Raw genomic sequence first — 22,877 nt, forward strand, 5'->3', positions numbered from 1 at the left:
AGCGAAATATTGCCATAAGAATACAACGCTGAACTACTTCCTTTTCACCGCAGGGGTACAAAGCGAAACTTTTTTTCGGAAATGAAGACACTGAGAGAGTGCTGCTCTTAAAAGGTTGCACACTTTAGACAACTGTGCACGTCAGAAAGAGGATGTGTCTTGTCTTCCTTAGTTTTTTCTGACTTCATGGCACCGAGAGAGAGGCTGCTACTGTTAACTTGTCTCTTAGATATAATTTCTGACAGGATGTAAAAAAAAGCCGAACAGGCTTTGTTCTGACGTTTCGGAAGGCAGTATTCGTCTCAGCTTTTAGACCCACGCTGCGCTTTTACGCACAAGTCTTGAGACACCACGTCAGAGAGAGAGAGCCGAGTGCCGTGCCAGACTTCGCTGTGTAGAGGAAGTATTGCTGTAGGTTCAAGATGATCCTGCTGCTCGCTCTGCTTTCTGTTCTCTGCGGAGAACCGGGTTTGTGCCTGGAGGAGGATGGAGGCTTCACGTTTAATGGAGACATCCGTCAGTTCGCCGTGACCTCAAACACACTTTACGTCGCCACAAAGGAGAGGCTGTACCAGCTGAGCCACGGCCTGAGTCTGATCAACAGTCTGACCCAGAGAGGAATCTTAAAGACCGGAAACCAGCAGGATGATGTCCAGTTTTACCGGGTTTCTGAGGCAGCTGAGTGGAACGCAACTTTCAGCATCAACGTGCTGTTGCCATTCACAAAGAATGACTCTCTGATCAGCTGCGGTGTGACTGACGATGACTGCGGTTACTGCGAGATTCTGGACCTGAAGAACATCTCCAACCTTCTGTACAGGGAACACTTCCAGGTGGGACCTCTGAAGAACAGCAGCAGGTCTGTCAGCTTTCTGGTGGATGTGAAGAAGAAAACTCAGACCGACGCTTACATTCTGACCGCGATCCAACAAAACAAAGAACAGCCCGAAAACAACAAGTGTGGTATTAATCAGCAGGCTGTCAACCTTCAGAATACGGATAACAAACAGGGTGGAGGTATTTTTTCTGTGACTGATGGAGCTTCGGGCGAACCTGGGATCAAAAGTAAAGGTGACGTGGAGTTTGTTGACGGGTTTCAGATCAGTTCAACCATCTATCTGTTCTCCAACGTGCTCTCAGCTCGAACAAACAGAGTCCGTCTCATTTGGCTCGAAGGCGATAAAAGTAAAACTGACACACTCAGGTCTCTGCGGGGCGCGACTCTCAGTGTCTCTAACGGTGAACGCAGCAGACTCGTGGCCTCCTCGGTCATCCCGGGGGAGCAGCCGGTGCTTTGGAGCGGCGTGTTCGGTATCGATGGAGGAGACACCGACACCGAGCTGATGGTGTTTGACATCAGCCCTGATTACAGCACGAACACCGACAGAGATCCAGACTTCTACACCTCTGCGCCAACAGAAGCGACGGTGGGTCGCTGAATAACTTAAGTTTATTTTTTTAATGGTTATTTTTTGTGTTGAAACTGTTTCCACCTGTCCCATTTTTTTCTCTGGTTTGTAGAAAGTAGCATTAAGTCATTGTTATGTGGCATCAAAAAGACATAACAACTGTAAGAAATGTGCAGGGACACAATCTACTGTATTATTAAACTAAACAAAAAATAATTATGGTGGAACTAAAATAACAGCGACGAATCAAATAAATGACACAAAATATTCCATTAAAAGTTTTAAAAATATTTAGACTTTAGAAAACAGAAAAAAAATCCAGGGCCTCATATTGTAAAAAAATGAACTAAAAGTCATGACTGAATAAGGATTCTGAGGTATTTAAAGTACTGTGTTGTCTGCTGGTTCATGTGAAGATGTTTGATTTATTAAAAACCATAAAGTATACAGACCAGCTTAAGCCTTCTGTAGAGTTGGTGCTGTGCATTCATAGGACCTCATATTGATTCATTATCAGAATATTAGTTTTCCAAACTGTAAGTAGAAACCATGTTGCTGCAGCTGCTGACCAACACAACTCTCTGGATTTTAGCAGCTGTGGATGGGAGATCATTCTGTTTAGACAAGACGTGTTGTGTGTGAAACTGCATCTAATTAGTATTCAATTAAGTAAATGTATATAAACAGAAATGATCTATAAAAAAGTTTAGTTCCATTGATTCTTTAAGGCTAATTTTTAAACTGTACACATGATGTAATAAAAAAAAAGAAAAGAAAAAACCCTAAAACAGTACACGTGACATGTTGCCACATTATGTACTTCTTAATTTTCAACTGGCACTACGAAGTATTTGCTAGCACTTAATTTTTTGACAAGACAAAAATACAAAGTGAATAAATAGAGGTCACTTTGATGGCACAACAACACAAGGCTTTTTTTAGACTTTGAGTAATGAGATGCTATTTCTATATCAGGTACTTTCAGTACTTCTTCTGGTTAGTTATTTGTAAATATCCGATCTGCTGGTTGCCTGTTTTTCAGCCAAAGATCCTGAAACCGAAGGCAGTGCTCTTCAGGCACAGCTCCATGACCTCTGTGCTGGCAGTGAGGCAGAGAGGCTGGATGGTTTTCTTCATTGGGACAGGAGACGGGCAGCTCATTAAGGTGTGTATTAAGTAATAGATATCAGTTAATAGAAATAAGTATCTAACACTGCCTTCTGCTTGGATTCTCCTCCATCACTCATCATCCTCCACCTGCTTTCATGTAGTTGACAAAAAAAACCCCATTCAGCAGAGATTCTGTATTGACAGCTCACTCACATCGTTAAAGAATCATATTGTGCTTGCTTGACACAATATTTACTATATTTACTAAAGTATTTTCTTTCAGGGTGCATTTACACTCATGTATAAATTATAATAGTAGCTTAATGGCTTTAATGGATGGAGGAATGCAGCTCCATGTAATGCCTTCCTCTGCCATAGTCTCTTGCATTTTACTGTGATCTAATAAAGCCAAAGATTAACTGAGTTCTCTTGCCAGTCCCACAAAGTTAGATAGATGCTACTGATGTCAGTTAGTGAAGTGATTTTCAGCAGATGAATCTCTGACTTAGGGTAGCCACCCAAACAAGACAGACTACCCCGATGCACTGGCACAGTTTACAAATGTGAAACAGGGAGCTCATACTACCACAGTAATCTGAGAAGCACATGAGTGTCAGGTCAAACATCTATATAGGAAGGGAAGAAAGCTTGAAACCACAATCAAGGAAGTCTGGAACAATGTTAGTCAGTTTACCGAGATGCAGAATGGTTCAATGAGAAGCATGATGAATAGATGAATATGAAGTACAATATAAGTACATAAGTGCGACTCTGAAAGCTGCCAAACAAAGGCTCACAGCTCAAGCCACTAAGCTGAAGAAATAAACAATAAATGGTCTGTTCTCCCAGCTACAACGAAATAATAACATGGGAACAGATGCACCCTGAACTGCAACTGAGTAATACTGGAAGAAGAAGAACTGGCTGAAGTCGCTAGCAGCATTCCATGAAAGGCAAGTGAACACTTGCTCAGAAATAAAAACAGGATGAAGGCATCTACTCCTGTTTGACAGAGCAGTGCACCAAGACTCTTAGACCAGGCAGACCACCCTAAACACCGCTGCACTGACTACGAGAAAGCCTGTCACTCAGTGCCCCACACGCAAACACTGGAGTGCTTGGCACTGTATCAGACTAACAGTGCACTAAGAACATTCATTCAACAACCCCAAAGGCAATCACTCATGTCACCATAAAGTTTCAAACATATCTAGGTGATGCACTGTACCTACTGCTTTTGCATAGACCTCAACCCTCTAAGCCAGCTTATTGCAGAGAGCTGATACGGACATTAATTCAGGAGTGAAGCGATCATCAGTCAGCTCCTTTACAATGAATGATTGCAAAGAGAGTGAAGGTGATGGAGTTGCCAGAGGGCAGAGAAGCAGACATAAAGGATACAAGTACCTGGATATCCCACAGGTCAACAGGAAACATGACAGAAATGCACAAAGGTCAGCCACAGTCAAGTACCTCAAGTAGACAAGATGTGTACTGAGCAGCCAACTGAGTGGTAAAAAGTGTTGGGATTAAAACTACAAATACATAGGCCCTGACAGTCATTAGACACCCAGATAGAATAATAAGCTGGCCATAGGAGGAGGAGGATGCCACTGAAATCAAAATACAAAAACTCCTCACAATGTACAGATATCTCCATGTTACTAGCAATGGGAAGCGGGAGGGTGAGGATCAGCGAGTGTCAGAGCCAGAATGGAACATGGAGCATCCTCAAATACATCAGAGAGGTGGTCCCTAAAGACTAACTGCTTCAAGACTGCCTCGGCAGTTGAAGACACATGTTAATGAGGAACAGGAGGAGGAACTATCCTGGACGGGCAAACCCCTGCATAGGCCGTACCACCGACAGGTAGACAAAGTGAAATCCTGCCAGCCGGTAAAAAGGCCAGCTTAAAGGACACGGCCTCTGATCTTGTAGTTATGGTTGTTCTTGTGCTGCCATGATCATGTAGGAGTCCACTACACCTGACAGGACCCAAGTTGCAGGCTGGCCAAAGGTACCCCAGTGACTATTCAGTACAAAGTAGCAGGATGTAAGATGAAAGCTGTGTACACTGAGAAGCACAACCAAGTGCCTGGGACAGTGTACAGGAAGACCTTTTCCCCACTTGAAGTCCCCAAGATCCAATGGAAACCAACCAGACAATGTGGTGGTTGACAAGGAACAAAAAATGCAATTGTTTTCTTTTGAATAACCGCTGGGTTTGCCACATCCTGGCAGACAGCAAGGTCGGGAAGGAGAGTGAGAAAAAAGAGAAATACCAAAGTGCTCTCTGTGGTAACAGGAGCATTAGGAGTTGTAACCCCCAAATTGGAAGAACGGCTTCAGTAGATTCCAGGCACAACATCAGAGATCTCTGTTCAGAAGAGTAAAGTCCTTGGGACAGCTAAGCTAAGCACTGGCCCCAGATTCCCAGGCCTCTTGTAGAAGAGCCAATCTTGAGAAAGAACACAGACATACCAACCCACAGGGAGGCAGAGGGGGGTCTTATATACATTGTATATCTTTTTCCATTAAAACACCTGTAAATTACTTACTGCTTAAAATTATTTTTGCATTACTTAAAATTGCTAATAATTTAATTTGTGTCTCTTTTCCTCTATATTACCTGAAGTTACACAATACTTTAAATTCCTTACACTACTGTGTAACTGTCACAATGTAACAATTTCATTTAATTCTAGAGGAATTCGACGGAGTAAAGAGTTCTAAAGTGTTTTTCTAACTGGATGCTGGCAGACAGTAAATGTTTCTGATGACACGACTCCTTTTCCGGTCACTATCTTGCAGCATTCGTGCTGATCCTGTTTAGAAATATGACACCATTACATCTGAGTGGGCCTCTGAAACGTTGCCATGATCTCAGCATTCAGCACCGCTGCTGTTTGCTGCAGATATTTCTATTTTATTGCAAAACTGTTCTTTTCTGCTTCTTAGTCATTCTGCTATATAGAGCATGGCTTCTTCCAAGGAAGCAGCATGAATCATGAGTGCATTCATTTCTGTTTGTGGTTGAATACGAGGAGGAGACAGATTTGCTGCACTCTGAGACATTGCTTAATCGATCTGAGAGTTTAATGGAAGTGTTTGTTTCAACATTTGAAATGCTGCCATGAGGCTCCATGTTACCCTCACCATCATTTTTAACACCCAGACCTTTAGCATGGATACCAACTGTAATACTTTATTTGGCTTAATTGCAATATAAAATGTTTGTCAATTAAAGGTCATTATGGTCGCAGTATGACATTTGTGTTCATACATGCAAAGAAAGTGAACTGATCACAAACAATAAAATATGTCCACTTTCTCAGACCTTATGTTATCTTCTTTTAAAGGTACATGAAGTATTTTTAGGTAATTTAATAGAAAAAAGAACGTTGTGCTCATCAGTTATACAAGAAAGTGTGCCATTACGTCTTCAACCAAAGTGATACATTCTTATGAACTTAGACATCATCCATTAAAAATACATAAAAGGAGGCGTTTATTTGTGGCAGCTAAACAACAACAGGTGGTTATCAGGTGAGATTATGCCAGCTAATTTAGGCTCAATAGTCCTAAAAATCCCACTTTACAGTTTGATAACATTCTCACATCATATTAGAGTTTCTTCATTAAGTGTCTGAGATCAACAGTATTAGATCCACTTCAAAGAAAGTTTCACAAATGTAGGCTAACAGCAGCTATAAGAGGCTAACAGCTGCTAACAGCAGCAAAACTAGCAGCACTCGCCTACAGAAAAGTTCAGGATATCCTCAAAAACTTGTCTCATTATCACTGCCATAACTGAGCTTTACTGACTTATGGACTCCAAACGGACTTTCACAAAGTTTTACAGCCTCCTCCAGAGTAATTAGATGTGGTGTATTGCTGAGGTAAACAGCAGACATATTAAAAGGACCTGAAATATAAACAAAATATGACCTGGTTGAAAACAGTCCAGCCTAAAACAGGTTTAACTTTACGGTAACACCTACAATATAGCTGTTACAGGCCTTAGAAGTGGACTCTGAACTGGTTTTAATCACTATAAACTTTTAATGAGTTGTGAGATGTTCCACTAATATTTTTTTTTAAAATTTTGTTCCTGTTTTTGTAACTTTAAAAAAAAAATGTATTGGCATCCAGTTCAAAAAAGGATATAATGGTCAGTGTTCATTTTTTTTATTAAATTTTCTTTGCTTCAAAAAATGTATTTATTGTCTTTGTACTATTTAAAATTAAATGTATTTTTTAAATGTCTGTGCTGATATGACCCAATCTGTACAACCCTCAAAAGTTGGCGGTATCACTCTAACATGACCGCCAACCAGCTTGTAGACCGGGTTTCTTTAACTTGGATCTGGGGGTTGTTTTGAGATCATGCTCGAGGTTGGTGCCTTGTGATCAGGTCTGCAGAGGGGACCAAACAGAAAAACTATCACACCAGTGCTGCTGACTCACGGTGGACTCCCACATGTTCCACTGGTCTCATGTCAGTGTCTGATCATTTTATCACCTTTTGTTTCCCTTGCACTCTCACACTCACCATGACATCTCTACACATCTCTTTACGCCTGAGTATCCTGAATTCATGTTTATCCTATTTTTCATATTGTCTGTTTTTGGAGACAAAGTTTAAAAAGCGTATTTACAGCTATTATTAAAGCTGTTAATTTACATTTAAAAAGCTGCATCACCTTCATTTTAAGACCCAAATATATTTTGTGACTACATGAAATTTTTCATGGGGTCAGAAATTTAATCACTCTGACTCATACACTGAGCAACACAATGACAGTTGGAGGATGTGATGAAATTAGGCAGCAACAAAGAGTTCTCTAAAACAGTAGCAGTGTTTTCTACACATTGTTTTTTATTTCTGCGCTGGTGTGATCCCGTTATTAGTTTTAACCCAGTGTTCAAAGGCAAATTTGGCAAAACCTCCTTCTTGTTGTCAGCTGTCTGTGGACAGGAACTATCACGCTGGCTGTCCCACGGTGCTCTACAGGACCAGTGATGACCGCAAAGTGTTTCCCAAATTACATCTGGATCCAGTGGATCAGAAACATGTGTATGTGCCATTTAGTAACCAGGTACTTATATTTTTTACAGATTATCTGAATGTCACATGTACCTGTGCTGCATTTGACAGTGTTTGTTGTTCTAGATAAAGCGAGTTCCTGTGTCGAAGTGCAGCACGTACACAAATCTGCAGGAGTGTTGGTCTGCACAGGATCCATACTGTGTGTGGTGTAGCTCTAAACGCAGGTGAGAGAAACAACACGTGCAGCTGACGTCTTCAAACAATTCTGAACTTGGTGATCATTTCTTTTTCTTCTCGTAGCTGCACATTTGAAGATGACTGCACAGATTCAGACTGGCTGTCCATTCCTGATGAGTCCCAACACAAAATGATTTCCCACAGAGTAGAAAAGGACACAACCGGACAGGTGCAGCTTACAAACACACTCGGGACTGTAACCATTTGTGGCTTTCAGTTATTTGTCAGTTTTGTTCTTCATTTTCAGATCTCACTAAAAGTCCACGCACACCTGACTGTGGGTGAAGAAGTGTCATCGAGGTTTGCCTGTCAGTTTGCTGCAAGGTCTGGCTCGATTTGTGTTTCGAATAGCCCTCCTCCACAGTTCCCACATTGCACCTGCATCCTGTCTGATCGTACACTTCCTGCTGATGGTCAGTGGCTTTTCAGAAATAATTCCAAGAATTAAAAACACTTCACAGTAAAAGTTGTTTATTGATTTGCAACATTTGCCAACATAAGAAAATATATTATACTCAGATATAATGATAGAGGTTCTCTGACTCTGTTTATTATTATATACTGGCTCAGCTCATTAAAACAGACATATCACTACAGGGAGTGCAGAATTATTAGGCAGGTTGTATTTTTGAGGAATAATTTTATTATTGAACAACAACCATGTTCTCAATGAACCCAAAAAACTCATTAATATCAAAGCTGAATGTTTTTGGAAGAAGTAGTTTTTAGTTTGTTTTTAGTTTTAGTTATTTTAGGGGGATATCTGTGTGTGCAGGTGACTATTACTGTGCATAATTATTAGGCAACTTAACAAAAAACAAATATATACCCATTTCAATTATTTTTTTTACCAGTGACACCAATATAACATCTCCACATTCACAAATATACATTTCTGACATTCAAAAACAAAACAAAAACAAATCAGCCACCAATATAGCCACCTTTCTTTGCAAGGACACTCAAAAGCCTGCCATCCATGGATTCTGTCAGTGTTTTGATCTGTTCACCATCAACATTGCGTGCAGCAGCAACCACAGCCTCCCAGACACTGTTCAGAGAGGTGTACTGTTTTCCCTCCTTGTAAATCTCACATTTGATGATGGACCACAGGTTCTCAATGGGGTTCAGATCAGGTGAACAAGGAGGCCAAGTCATTAGTTTTTCCTCTTTTATACCCTTTCTTGCCAGCCACGCTGTGGAGTACTTGGACGCGTGTGATGGAGCATTGTCCTGCATGAAAATCATGTTTTTCTTGAAGGATGCAGACTTCTTCCTGGACCACTGCTTGAAGAAGGTGTCTTCCAGAAACTGGCAGTAGGACTGGGAGTTGAGCTTGACTCCATCCTCAACCCGAAAAGGCCCCACAAGCTCATCTTTGATGATACCAGCCCAAACCAGTACTCCACCTCCACCTTGCTGGCGTCTGAGTCGGACTGGAGCTCTCTGCCCTTTACCAATCCAGCCACGGGCCCATCCATCTGGCCCATCAAGACTCACTCTCATTTCATCAGTCCATAAAACCTTAGAAAAACCAGTCTTGAGATATTTCTTGGCCCAGTCTTGACGTTTCAGCTTGTGTGTCTTGTTCAGTGGTGGTCGTCTTTCAGCCTTTCTTACCTTGGCCATGTCTCTGAGTATTGCACACCTTGTGCTTTTGGGCACTCCAGTGATGTTGCAGCTCTGAATTATGGCCAAACTAGTGGCAAGTGGCATCTTGGCAGCTGCACGCTTGACTTTTCTCAGTTCATGGGCAGTTATTTTGCGCCTTGGTTTTTCCACACGCTTCTTGCGACCCTGTTGACTATTTTGAATGAAACGCTTGATTGTTCGATGATCACGCTTCAGAAGCTTTGCAATTTTGAGACTGCTGCATCCCTCTGCAAGATATCTCACTATTTTTGACTTTTCTGAGCCTGTCAAGTCCTTCTTTTGACCCATTTTGCCAAAGGAAAGGACGTTGCCTAATAATTATGCACACCTGATATAGGGTGTTGATGTCATTAGACCACACCCCTTCTCATTACAGAGATGCACATCACCTAATATGCTTAATTGGTAGTAGGCTTTCGAGCCTATACAGCTTGGAGTAAGACAACATGCATGAAGAGGATGATGTGGACAAAATACTCATTTGCCTAATAATTCTGCACTCCCTGTAATAACAGAGACACTGACATTCATCGTAAGTTTTTTTTTTTTAATTTACAGGCCTTGATGTCACAGTAAAATTCAGACTTGGGACATCACCACTGTCACAACGACTGAGGTTAAACGACTGCTCTAACATCAGGGGAGCGCCAAGTTTCGTGTTGTAAGTCCATCAATATCAGAAAGAATTCAACGACTCACTGTGGACAGACTACAGTACATCAGACAGATCAGACAATCAGGTCACGGTTAGAAATCAGAGAGAATGAAACCTTCATGACCAAAGCTAGAAAAGTTTAATAATTGTAACTGTATCAGACGTTGTTAGCGAGTGGTCTTTATTTTGGTGTAGTATAGCCATCGTCAAGACAAAAAGGACGTCTGGAGGTGTACAGAGACTTTTTAGACAGGAATTTTTATCAAGTGAGCACTCGCAATGTGCTGTGGTCTGGAGTTTCCCCAGAGCAACATCATCATTATTGTTAGATGTTGTTAGTCAGCACAGTAAACTAACACAGCTTCCTAAATTCAGCTGTAGTCAGAACATCAGCCGGTTTCCCCCTTAATTCCTGCAGAATAACGCAGACTGAATGTTTCTGCAGTTCTCACTGAAGTGCATGCCAAGATTAAAGCAGAGACTAAAATATAAGAAATTAATAAAATTAATAAATGAGATATTAGATAAAAGACACATGAAAAGTACGAGAGTCGTCGCATCCTCGATTCCTCGACTGCTTTCCTCTTGTCTCGGCGAGTCCCACCAGACGTGTGAGCGCAGACACGTCTGCAAAAAAACATTTTCAGCTGCAAGGAATATTTTTGGTAAAATTTTATGTTTTGTAGGGTGCTGAATCCAAAACTGATCTCCATTTCCCTCACATACAGTTTTGTTTGCAAAACAAGAGAAATTTACATTTTTTTAAAAAGCGCAACCGCGATGAAAAAAATCAATATTTTATTCCAATTAACTCGGCATAATTTCTCTGAGATTCCTTACTTTCACTGTGAACAAACTAAACCTGTTAGGACGCGATCATCTGAGGTCCTCACACTGCCACCGGACCCCCCTCCTACTGACCCCCCTTATTTCCTCGCATTTTCCATGTGTATTTCTCTTGTGTTAGAAATATCAAATTAATGTAAGAAATCATTGTTGGAAATGTTTTTTTTTTTTACTCAAGTATAGGATACCAGATTTTGACTGCTTAATTGTACACTTAATTACATTTAAAAAATGAGGTTTGCAAGAAAACCTGACGAGATGGGATTTTAAAAATATTTTTCCTGTTTTCAGTGAGTAAAAATCAATAAGACACAGTCAAACAATCCTATGCAGTGTTTTGGTTGCCAACCTGTAATTCTCACCTGATGTCAGTAAAACATTTGTTATAACAAAACCACAGCTGTCTTTTATGATATCAGATCAGTGTCCACGATGTTTTATACTTAGGCACAAAGTGACTTGTTACTGTATCTGGTCCTTTTTTAGTCCCACACACAGAAAGTCTGATCACCTTAAATGACTGAAACAACTCACAGTCAGAGTAAAAAGAAAGCTGTTTCCCGTCTCTTCTTCATGCTCATCTTTTTTGTGATTACACCTTTTATTTTGTTCATCTCATCTCCAATATGTCTCCTGTCCAGGTGTCAGGAGTGCATCAAAGCTGGTTGTGGATGGAACAAAAACAGCTGTTCCTGGGCTAACCAAGGAAAGACTGATGTACTAATGACTGATTTTCTGGATTTTCATACTTCATATCAGTCTGTGCTACATTATTTTAAAGTCATCACTTTTAACATTGAGCAAGAAACATGGGATTGATGGTAGAAAATGAAACTATTAAACATACACCAGAGATGCTAAAGAACGATTTTTTTAACTTAAAAAATGTTATTCACCAAGTGCTTATTGCTTCATCAGTACAATGATTTACATGTCTAGATTATAAAAAAAATGTCAATACTTTTATTAGCAGTTTTCTGTTTACTCCTCTTTTTGAACTAAACTAACGTTAGCTACAACAGGTCCTAGGTCAGTCCTGATAGATTATAGTGCTGTGCAGATGCTAAGTGCTGTATCCCTCCCGCAGGACAGAGCTTGCAACGATTTGGAGTCTGGGAAGAAATCTGTGAGTCTGATCCTCATTATCCCCATCCAGTAGAGGTCATGATGTCAGCAGAAGGAAACTAAATGATCTGATTATTTTTGTGTGTTGCTGCCAGGGGCCGGAGATCTACTCCATCACTCCCAGTGTGGTGTCTTTCTATGGGAGTAACCATGCGGTGTTATCAGGTCAAAACCTTGGTTTTGTAACACGAGTGAGGATCCAGACGCATGCTGAATGTACTCCAAAAGAGTGAGTCACTGTACAGATCACTAAGATGCTGAGAAATAACTGAATAAAGAGCAGATTTTAATCCAGGGGAACACCACCCATATTACAAACCAGAGGTGCGGACTCGAGTCATTAATTTTATGGCTTGAAAAAAGACTTGTGACTTGACTTGGACTTTTACACCAATGACTTGGGACTTGAATTGGACTTGAACCTGTTTGCTTGAAAAGGTTTGCTATATTACTCCAAATCTAAAATTTAACAAGCATATTATATAAAAAGTGTGCACCATTTATTCATTCATTCACCACACTACGTACTGTGTGCATGAGCTGTTGCACAGCCAATCAAATTAACCAGATTTAAAAAAAAACAAAAACAAAAAAACACTCAAGCCAAAAATGCTGCCAAGAGGAATTTCTTTCAGGTACATAAACTACGAAGTAGTCAACAAAAAATGAAATGCAATATGCAAAAACATACAAGAAGAGAATCACAGCCGAAGATGGAACAACTTCCAACTTTGTCCGACATTTGAAGTTGCATAAAGAACAGTAGGTGGTGCTTCTCTTTTGCTACGATGTGATAGCTGACTTCATCTTACTAGCAAATGTTGTCCAGGCTACGTTGATGATATTGTTTGGCTTTCACGTCTATGATATTTTTGTTATGCTATTTTAAATCCAATTCTACAAGCGCATCTAACATGCAGCTTGTTATCTCACAATTGTCGGTGGATGGTGAGCGGGGTCTGTTTCAGAAATTGGGTCCTGTACCTGAACGCAGGGAACGCACACTCTGTCACTCAGACATAGACACATACAGATACATATGTGCACAAACAGACTAGGCAGGAGAGAGAGGACATGCCAATCACAGCGCACTACATTTACTGCAATGGTTCTTTGTTTTCTACTGTGGAAATCAGTTTTTGTCTGAATAGAAGTTCTGCTTTTGCAATTTTCATTCAGGGGAAGACTATTCCTACAGCTAAGTTTAATTGAGCTGCATTTTATAGAGGTGCAATTTCAGAATAACTTTGTGTATATTTTGTAAGTTCACGTGTTTCATCATGTGTTGAGATAAGTGGTCTCCTTTTTAGCATACAATTGCATTTTTTTTTCTTTTTTCTTTTAAAGACTTGAAAAGACTTGAAATTCAAAGTTTCAGACTTTACCAGGAACTTGATACTTGACTCTTGACTCGAGTATAAAAACTTCAGACTTACTTTTGACTTGCAAAACAATGACTTGGTCCCACCTCTGTAACAAACAGTGTTGGTCAAGTTACTTGAAAAAAGTAATCAGTAACTAATTACCGATTACTTCCCCAAAAAAGTAATCCTGTTACTTTGCTGATTACTTATTTTCAAAAGTAATTAGTTACTTAGTTACTTTTTAAAAACACGATTTACAACCTGAAGAGGTGATAAAGCGATAGATCTTTCAGCCCAATTCTACTTTTTCTGCATAATCCATCATACAAAATGTAATCAGATGGAAAAGTCTCTTTTTAAAACTTGTTTTATTAGTTTTAATCTTTTAACTTTATGCATCAAGCAAAAATTTAATTATCTGCAACATTCTCTGACTGGAAGAAATTAGTTTAATATTTAAACCTATTTTCTGCACATTCCAGCACATAAAATATATATATATTTTGTGTTTACACTCAGTCTTTCAAATAGATGCAAGTAAAACACAGCAGAAAATAAATAAAGTCAAAGACTCAGCGGTCCTGTTGCTCTATTTTCACCTGTAAAGCAGGAGTGGGGTAGGCGGAGGTTTACCCTGGTGCAGGTGTGCCGCGGTCAGTGGAAGAATCCCATTACGTGGCAGCTACTCGGTGCTTGTTTAGGGGTTTTTTTCGCTGTAAAAAGAAGTTTTCTTCCCACGCACGATGGACACTGTTTTTGTCACTTTTTATGGAATCAAACTCAAAGTAAGGTCAGTACTTCCACGCTTTAAACGCTGCACGCTCATACTCTCTCTGCACTCGATATATGATCCACTGTTGATCTGCACACAGCTGTTGTCACAAATGTCGCACTCGCTTACGTCACTGTCATGAGACATTCTCGCAAAAAAAAAATCACGGTTTTAGTAACGCAGTAACGCAGCGTTCCTACGGGAAAGCAACGGTAATCTAATTACCGTTTTTGAAATAGTAATCCCTTACTTTACTCGTTATCTGAAAAAAGTAATCAGATTACGCGTTACTGCCCATTTCTGGTAACAAACCACCATATTCTACAATTTGGGAATATGTGAGTTCTCACCCAGCACTTATCGATGGCAAAATAGTTAAAAATGAGTTTAAAAAACACTGATACAGATTTCATTGACAACAAATATTCATTTTTACTGGACACGCTGATTTTTATTTATGTTTTTTTGGCTTTGGAGCTTTTAGACTCAGGCTTGCAGAAATTAGGACAAATGATGCACAGTTTGAAACGCAGATTGTTTGGTTTCTGAGTGTAAAACAGAAGGAGGAGAAATGTAGTGTTGTCTGCACAGTAAGAAAAAACACAGCAGTTTACAGCATGCAGTGAAATTCACAATGAAGTCTCCCACACAAAACAATAAAATAACTTAAGCATTGAAAATTAAGGTGCAAACAACGAAATTAGTAAAAACCAAAAAAAGGTTTTCTGCATGTCGTGATGATGTCACTGAGTCTGTGTGTCTTTGCTCAGGTCTCCTATTTGGGACAACGCTGGCGTCAGTCTGACGTTCCACATTCCCAGCACAGATATCAAAGGTGTGGTCCGTGTGTGTGTTATCCTAGAAGATGGTAGTTGCCATGGTGACGCCAACATCACTTACCGCTCATTGCCATCCTGCGGCAACATTACTCCAAGCAGCAGCTGGATGAGGTAAAATTAGTTTTGCACAATTCGTTAGTGATAACTGCTGATCGTAGATCCACAACTTCCAGAAGCCGAGGTTACAGAAAGAGTTTGAACTCTTTGCTTAATGTCAGTTTCTTTGCAATTATGATTAAAAGAAACTTGTGCTGATAGTTGTTTTTGAGGAGGCCACCTTTGGGAATCCCCAGACGCCTAAGGCCGTCCCTACCCTCAACCACAATAGCGAAGGCAGGACCAAACCATGACCCCCCAGCCATATGTGCTCCATATGTCTCATTTAATGTGACATATGGAGCACACTGTCTCTAAGAAATTATCTTCTGAAGAAGTGCAATAACAAACCTGATTAATCAAAATCATCTGCAGATCATTTTATTGGAGATTATGTATCGTAATTTCAGGAGCAGGACCACGCTTCCAAGCACGCTCGTCTATAGATGACAACCTTCTGGTTTCCCCAGTTCTGCAAGCTGTTCATTCTCGTTTACATGCACCACCCTCCCTCCGTCCTTGTTCTCCATTCTTTAACTTCTTCACTTCTATTTAGTACACGGGGATCTGCCAGGGAGCCGTCGCCAGTCCCCTTCGAGGCCTTCCCCAAACCACAGCTCAAGTCATATCAAAGCATTCACTTTTACCTACTACAACGCTGTCAAACCTAAAATGAGGACGTGGGCCCAGCTAGTGAAGTGGGGAGTCTTCCTGAGGCAGATAGTCAAGGTGGTGTTAATCATCCGAATCTAAAACTACATTAGTTTTATTTATTTATTACAAATATAACAGGTTGGCAGGAAAGAAAATAGACAGATGGTTATTTTTCTGGTCCATCAAACAATAAGCTTCTCGTTATTCTTCAGTGAGATCTGCTGGATCCAAGGATGACTCACTTCTCTGTGATCAAGAGTCTTTCATATTCTCTGCTCTGCATAAATGCTGCTCTGTGTTTTGCAGTGGGAAGAGGAAGCTCACACTCATGGGGTCACACCTGGAGGTTGCTGAAGGAGTGAAACACAGCCACACCAAGCAGGACGTCAAGCTTCCCAGAAACAGCAGCTATCAGGTCTGCAGACACACACAGTGGAAATGGGACTGTTTATTATAAATTGAATACGTCAGTCTAACATTCTGCTCTGAGTTGATGGACTCACTAGCTTGGGAAACCTGGGAAACACTCGGTGAACAAAGTTTCAGAGAGATTAGCTGTGACTGAAAGAGTAACCGATTGGCGTCTTTGTCTAGATGAACGATTAATTACAAAAGTGTTCATGTTAACAATGAGCAAAGTAGGTTTTCATGTTCCCGATCATTATCTCTTTAATGCACTCTGATGTGTCCTTTTCTGTTGAATATATGAATGAGAAAATGAAAGTGAGGGTCAGACAGATGGTTCAGTGCAGCAGGAATGAAGAGGATTTTGGATTTACAGTCTGACATTTATTACAGCTACAGTTTTAACACAACTTAAATGTAAATATTTCTAGTTTCTTAGTCAAGAATTCCTGAAGGCTCCGTGCTTCCAGGAAGTATTCAGAGCGCTGCAGTTGTTCCAGCCTCATTCCAAAATGGATTCAATTCATTTTCCATTTAAAATTCTAGAAACATTACCCGAAAAAAGACTAAATGAAATACATTTGCTTGGAATTCCTGCAAATTTATCAAAAACAAAAAGATAACATGTAAGTATTCTCAGCCTTTGCTCAGCACTTTGTTGAAGCACCTCTGGCAGCAATTACAGACCTAACTGTTTTAGATTATGATACTATGAGCTTGGCACAACTATTTTTGGGAAATCTCTCCCATTGTTTTTTGCAGAACCTCTCCAGCTCATCAGGTTGGATGATGAGGATCGGTGCACAGCCATTTTCAGAGAGGTTCAGTTGGGTCTGGGCTCTAAATTGGGTCACCCAAGGACATTCACAGACTGTCCTGAAGCCACTCCTTTGTTATCCTGACTGTGTGCTTAGCATTGTTTTCCTGCCAAAAGATGAGCATCCTCCTCAGTCTGATGTCCAGAGTGCTCTGGTGCAGGTTATCATCAAGGATGTCACAGCATATCGCTGCATTCATCTCATCTCAACCCTAACCATTATTCTGCCACCACCATGCTTCACTGTAGGGATAGTATCGGCCAGGTGATGAGCAGGTGATGAGCAGTGCTAGTTTCCTCCCAACACTTTGCATTTAAGCCAAAGAGTTCCATCTTTGTTTCATCAGACCGAAGAGTTTTGTTCTCATGGTCTGAGAGTTCTTCAGGTGCTGCAGAAATGATTGTCCTTCTGGAAGGTTCTCCTGCCTGACTGTGGCCCTTCTAACCCGACTCAGATTGGCCAGGCTGCCAGAACTATGAAGTCCCCGTGGTTCCATACAAGAGGCCAGCATTTTTGCTCATTGGGACCTTTTCTGTACCCTTCCCCACATCTGAAAAGGCTGGAAATACTTATGTATATGTTATATTCTTAATTTAAAAAACTATATTTGCAATAAGTTCAAACAACTATCATTCACTGTGTCACTGTGGTACACTGTGTGTAGAGTCTTGAAAGTGAATTTTATCCATTTTGGAATAAGGAATAGCTGCTGGAATGTTTGGAATAAACATGACAAAATGTGGAACAAGTGAAGTGCTGTGAATACTTCCTGGATGCACTTTATGCTCAACAAAATAAGGTGACGTAAGCATTCCAGCTCTTTTGGAAATGTGTTTGTGCTTGGTTTACCTTGACATCATCATCTGCTTGCTGTACTGTCCACACACTAAATACATTCTGTGTTATACAGTCAAAGTCCTTGCAGAGTCTCACCTATGACACACCTGCAGCTGAAAAAACTTTGAGCAGCAGTGTGTCTTTGAAAGTAGCCAATCAAACCTTGGCCTGCTCCACAAACATCACCTACTATCCGGACCCTGAGTTTACCAGCTTCACGGCTATAAGAACAGGGGAAGATGTACGCGTCACCATACAGGTAATGTTGCGTCTGTTGAAACAATCTACTAACATATGACATCAGCTCACTGAAGATCAGACTTCTGTTGTTGTTTCAGAAAAAGTCAGACAACCTGGAGATGTCAAAAGAAGAGTTATCAGTGTGGGGCGTTCAAGACAAACAGGAACACCCCTGTATCCTGGAGGCCAAAGAGATGGATTTATTTATCTGTCGGATTAAAAGGCCACCCAACACAGAATTTTATGACTTAAAGGTAAATCTTTCTTTTAAGTGTGATTAATGTGATAATAGGTATAACATCACAACATCTCTATTATCTTACAAAGTCCTCAGAAGTGTAGTACTGTGCTAACAATTTACACCATAAATACATTTCTGGTATGTTTTCAAATTACTGTTTTTTTGGGTTTTTTTTATTGAGCTTTAAAATACAATTAGCAGAAGAAAAGATCAAATCAGCGCTATTTGCCTTTAAAAATGTCATGAAATGGTCGTGTGTGGCAGGCAGGAAAGGACCCAAATGCAGACTTGTAGGCAAAACTCAGAAAACAGCTTTATTTGCTGAATAAATAAACAATGCAAAACTAAACTGGGAAACCTAATGAACCAAACACACAGAGAATCACACAACCATGAGGGTATGACGTGACAAAAGGCAAACACAGGGTTTAAATACACGAGGAGGGAATGAGAAACAGGAGGGAAACACAGCTGGGACTAATCAGACATAATGAGACAAAGGGAAGCAAAACTAGATACACTGACATAGGACAAGGACTATCAAAGTAAAACAGGAAGCATGAGACATAAGCAGACTTGACACAGAGACGTGGAACATGGCAGGTTTAGACCCAAGCACATAGCACACGGAGACTACATGAGACAGAAAAACTAAACCTTCACTAGAGTCAAGACACCAGGAACACAAGGAGGGCTTAGAAACAGAACATGGAGCACAGAGACAACAGTAACTAACAGTGACAGGGAGACGTGACTGACTGGGAAGAACTGACTTTAAAAAATACTGACACGGTTCAAATGATGCATGCGCGTGAGGAAAACAAAAGAAGAAACCAAAGAAAGCTGACGAAATGCTAACCAAGCTGAAAAGGGATGAAGAGAGACAACGGGACAGATGGACACAGGCATGAAGACAGCACAGTGACCATGCAGAGTCTCACACAAAAACTAAAAATATTCAAAGCTGAAGTCAAAAGTGAAGTGAAAAAAAGAACTAATTTGCATCAGTTATGCTATGAAAAGGAAATTTGGAGAAATTCAGGAAACAATTCAAGAAGAAATAGCAAAACTTAACAAAATGCAGTGCTGGGTGACAGAATTAGGAAAGTGGCACAAAGAAGCTAACGAGGCCCTTGTGATGTTGTTGAGCCATGCACAGCAGATGCAAGGAAAAAAAAAAAACCAACCTTGAGCAAGATCGTGAAGAAGCATCATCCATATATTTGGCATACCAGAAGAAACAGCCTATACGAAAATAAGCATCCATCTGAAAGACGGGGTGAAACTGCAAGTGACCTATGGAAGAGGGGGATCGCACTAGAAGCTTCAGGAGAGCAAGAGGCTAGGACGCTGGGAGAAACTGGAGCACCACCAGGAAGGCAGCAGGTGAGGGCTGGCAACCTGAACGGAAACAGTACAACAAGTGAGGGAAAGCTAATGAGAATCAATCCTTTTATGTCAGGTTTTGCTATGCGGCAGGCAGGGTGGGACGAAAATGCAGGACTCAAAACTCACGAACACAAACTTTAAAATAGCTTCATTGCTTAAGAGCTCAAAATGTGCTATTCAAAATAGCTCAGGTAAGAACGAAAACCAGTAACTCACAGACTGGCGTCCAACAGGGGCCCATGGATCACACAGCTTGTGGGGAGAACAAAACAAAGACCACGTGAAGACTGAAGTAATGAGACATAGTAAGCAAAACTGAATATAATGTACACGGGACTATCAAAATAAAACAGGAAGGAAACGGTGAGAACGTGAACCTGAAAAAACTAAACAGAGACACCTCTGGGAGGTAAATAAACACAGAGACAAGACTTCCACAACAGACGCTGAAGACAAGACAGAGATGAAACTGGGACATGAAAGGAACGAACATAGTAAAACAAAAAACCATGAAACAGACATAGAGATAACAACAGTTCTCTACAGTCGTTTTCAAATTGATATTTCTTTCAAAATGGTAGTAATAGAGGAAATACTGTGACCCAGTGCTCTGTTGAGACGTCCCTCTGTGAAATGCGTTTTTGTGTTTTCTAGATAAAGTATGGTGACAAGACAGTGAGCCTCAGTAATCCTCCACCACACAGTGTCTTTCCAATAGTACTTTCCCTGCTGATACCCGGTATTCTTGCTGGTAAGTTGGCTTTTTCTTCAAACCTGGACACAATTTCTTAAAAACGCCTGAAAACCTTTTCTACTGCAAATTGAAGATGTTCTAGTTTTTCCGCTCAGGTCAAATCTGTTACCGTTTGTCTTTCAGTGTTGTTGGCCATCTATCTGTGGCGGAAGAGTCGCTCGGATAGGAATGGGTTTTGACCACCGATGCCCGTCTCTGTATTCAAGTGATATTATATTTGAAGTCTTGATGTCTGTTTTTCCCCTCTCTTGGGATTAATTTCTGTGTTGTTTAATTCAGGTGTATTTATTTTTTTATTTTCAAAAAAAATTTCAGGTTTCTCAATTTTGGTTGATTGGCAACCTCATAATTCGACCTTAACTCAAGGTAGTTTATGATACTGTAGGTTAACGTTCGGTGTGCGTTCCAGTTGTTGTATATATTTATTAATTTTATATATGTTTTATACTTTACATCATGCTTGAAAGGGGTTATTGATCTAAATCTCCTCCGGAATGCAAATAAAAGCTTTCCTACAGTGTTGAATTATTTTGTTAAATCAGCTTCTACTATTTCTGCTTTCCTGATACAGTCTTTGGCTGTATCATATATGAAGTAATTGTATTTTTACTGTAATTGTATATTTAATAAATATTGATATATGTGCAACAACATTTGTTTCCCATGAATGAAATTACCTGAGAGAGAAAGACAATAGAAAGCCATAATACTGGTAGGCCTTCTAAAACATTTAGAATCAGAATCAGAATACTTTATTGATCCCTTACTATTACTTTGCATCCATCTGTTTGGTCACTTCTTGTGTGTCAAAAACAACTTCCCAGAGCTGACCATAGATATCTCCTTTGCTGCACTCTAGTAATAACCCATGTTTGGAGGTATCCGATATAGTATAGCATGTAATAGCCCTATAAATAAATCAATAAAACTACTTAAAGACACTCTGTGTGTGTGGACTGCTGAGAAAATAACCGCAGAGATTCATGAGTCTTTGACTCCGTCCTGTGGTCAGAGACAAAGACCCATGTCTTGGTGTGCTTTTCTTTCCATTCTTCTTTCAAAAACAAAAAAACAACCACACCCTTCAAAACATGCAAATGGGAAGGGTGTAGGGTAACATTGTTTCTATCAGTCCAAAATGCATGTACATACATACTTACATGCAAGCATATTATGATCGCACTGAGAGAATAAGTCATTAACAATGACACCAAAAACATCGGTATCATAATGATAACCATCCCCACCAATAATAAGTCATTAGTAATAATACTGACCTGCTGCTGTTTGTGGATGTCATAAGTCTCACAAGCTATCCTGGCTGATGTCCATCCCCAACACTGACACTATACTCAGTCAGTTTAATTCAGTGAATAAATCTAAACATCATCAAACAACAACAAGTGAAGGTCCCATATATTTCAATATGAGAGATCATTTGAAAGAACTGGAGATGATTTATTGATGTACAGAATTCAGTTTGAGGTTAGACTCTGATGACCCATCGCAGCAGAACAGAATCCCAGCGGTGATGGGGATTAGAGCATGTCCTGCAGACTCTAGATCCTGGTGGTGGACATGAAGATGGAGGCTTAAATGGAGCCTGAGTGACGAGAGAGAGGAGGTGATGGGGAGGAGGTGGGTTGCACAAATGGGTCTGCAAGGGAGAATGACAGATGGGAGATTTAAAGTACATGGAATGAAGGCTGATTGTCCTGAAGAAGGGTGACAGAAAGATGATTGGGCTAGACCAGTGATGTCACAGTCAGCTTGACAGCATGAAAAGTGGATGTGATATAAAGCCAATGCTAAGTTTGTTTCTTTGTTGTGTTTTAGTAATAGGATCGTACCCTAAACAAATGTTTGAAGTTGGAGTTACTTAATTTAACCCTTTTGAATGTAGTCTATTTTCTACTGTGAAAGTCAGAAAGACCGAGTTGGATGAGGCTCTGCTGTATTTCTTGTGGAGGATTTGCAGCTCTTTGAAGAGAATGAAAGCTTTCAGGGCCTTCGTCCAAAAGCATGACCCCACCTTTATCCTTCCATCGAGAAAGACACTCAAGGAAGTGGTGGAGGACAAGGACAGCAACATCAAGGAGAAAGCCACGGCTGACCTACAGAAGGGGGATTTTGTTAGTCCAGCTGAAATGTGGCCTTCCATTAGCATAGATGGGTATATTGGTGTGACTTGCCATTATGTCGCAAGTTACAAATGCTGTAATTGGGAAGGCTTTAGGACCCAGGGGATGAAAGGGAGGGTATAAAAGTAGTAGCATGTGCTCTTCTTCTCTCCTTTGTGCTGATGAGTGGCTGTGAACAAGGGTGATTTGTGAAGGCAAAGAGCCTGAGATGATTTTGTGGATGTAGGAGTGATGGTAATTT

General features: G+C 40.4%; 1 protein-coding gene across 1 annotated transcript; it reads left to right on the forward strand.

Moving 5' to 3' along the window:
* Positions 1 to 421: 421 nt before the first annotated feature.
* On the forward strand, positions 422 to 20,674 carry LOC146615437 (plexin-C1-like). Its single transcript, XM_085375794.1, has 16 exons — positions 422 to 1,427; positions 2,452 to 2,574; positions 7,485 to 7,619; positions 7,694 to 7,794; positions 7,871 to 7,976; positions 8,055 to 8,220; positions 10,019 to 10,121; positions 11,603 to 11,678; positions 12,049 to 12,087; positions 12,182 to 12,315; positions 14,993 to 15,172; positions 16,118 to 16,226; positions 17,945 to 18,130; positions 18,210 to 18,365; positions 20,396 to 20,492; positions 20,619 to 20,674. Exons 1-16 carry the CDS (start codon positions 423 to 425, stop codon positions 20,672 to 20,674), a joined length of 2,772 nt encoding a protein of 923 aa, XP_085231920.1. The 5' UTR covers position 422.
* The last annotated feature ends 2,203 nt before the right edge of the window (positions 20,675 to 22,877 follow it).

Source organism: Diplotaxodon limnothrissa, linkage group LG17 (genome assembly GCF_057381915.1).
Source record: "Diplotaxodon limnothrissa isolate DT_005_m linkage group LG17, D_limnothrissa_male_GT1.1, whole genome shotgun sequence".
NCBI classification, from domain to species: domain Eukaryota; kingdom Metazoa; phylum Chordata; class Actinopteri; order Cichliformes; family Cichlidae; genus Diplotaxodon; species Diplotaxodon limnothrissa.

Coding starts and splice junctions, on each gene's coding strand:
- LOC146615437 (XM_085375794.1), top strand. CDS start 423: ATGATCCTGCTGCTCGCTCTGCTTTCTGTTCTCTGCGGAGAACCGGGT. Junction 1,428..2,451: donor CTGCGCCAACAGAAGCGACG/GTGGGTCGCTGA, acceptor CCTGTTTTTCAG/CCAAAGATCCTGAAACCGAA. Junction 7,620..7,693: donor ATGTGCCATTTAGTAACCAG/GTACTTATATTT, acceptor TTGTTGTTCTAG/ATAAAGCGAGTTCCTGTGTC.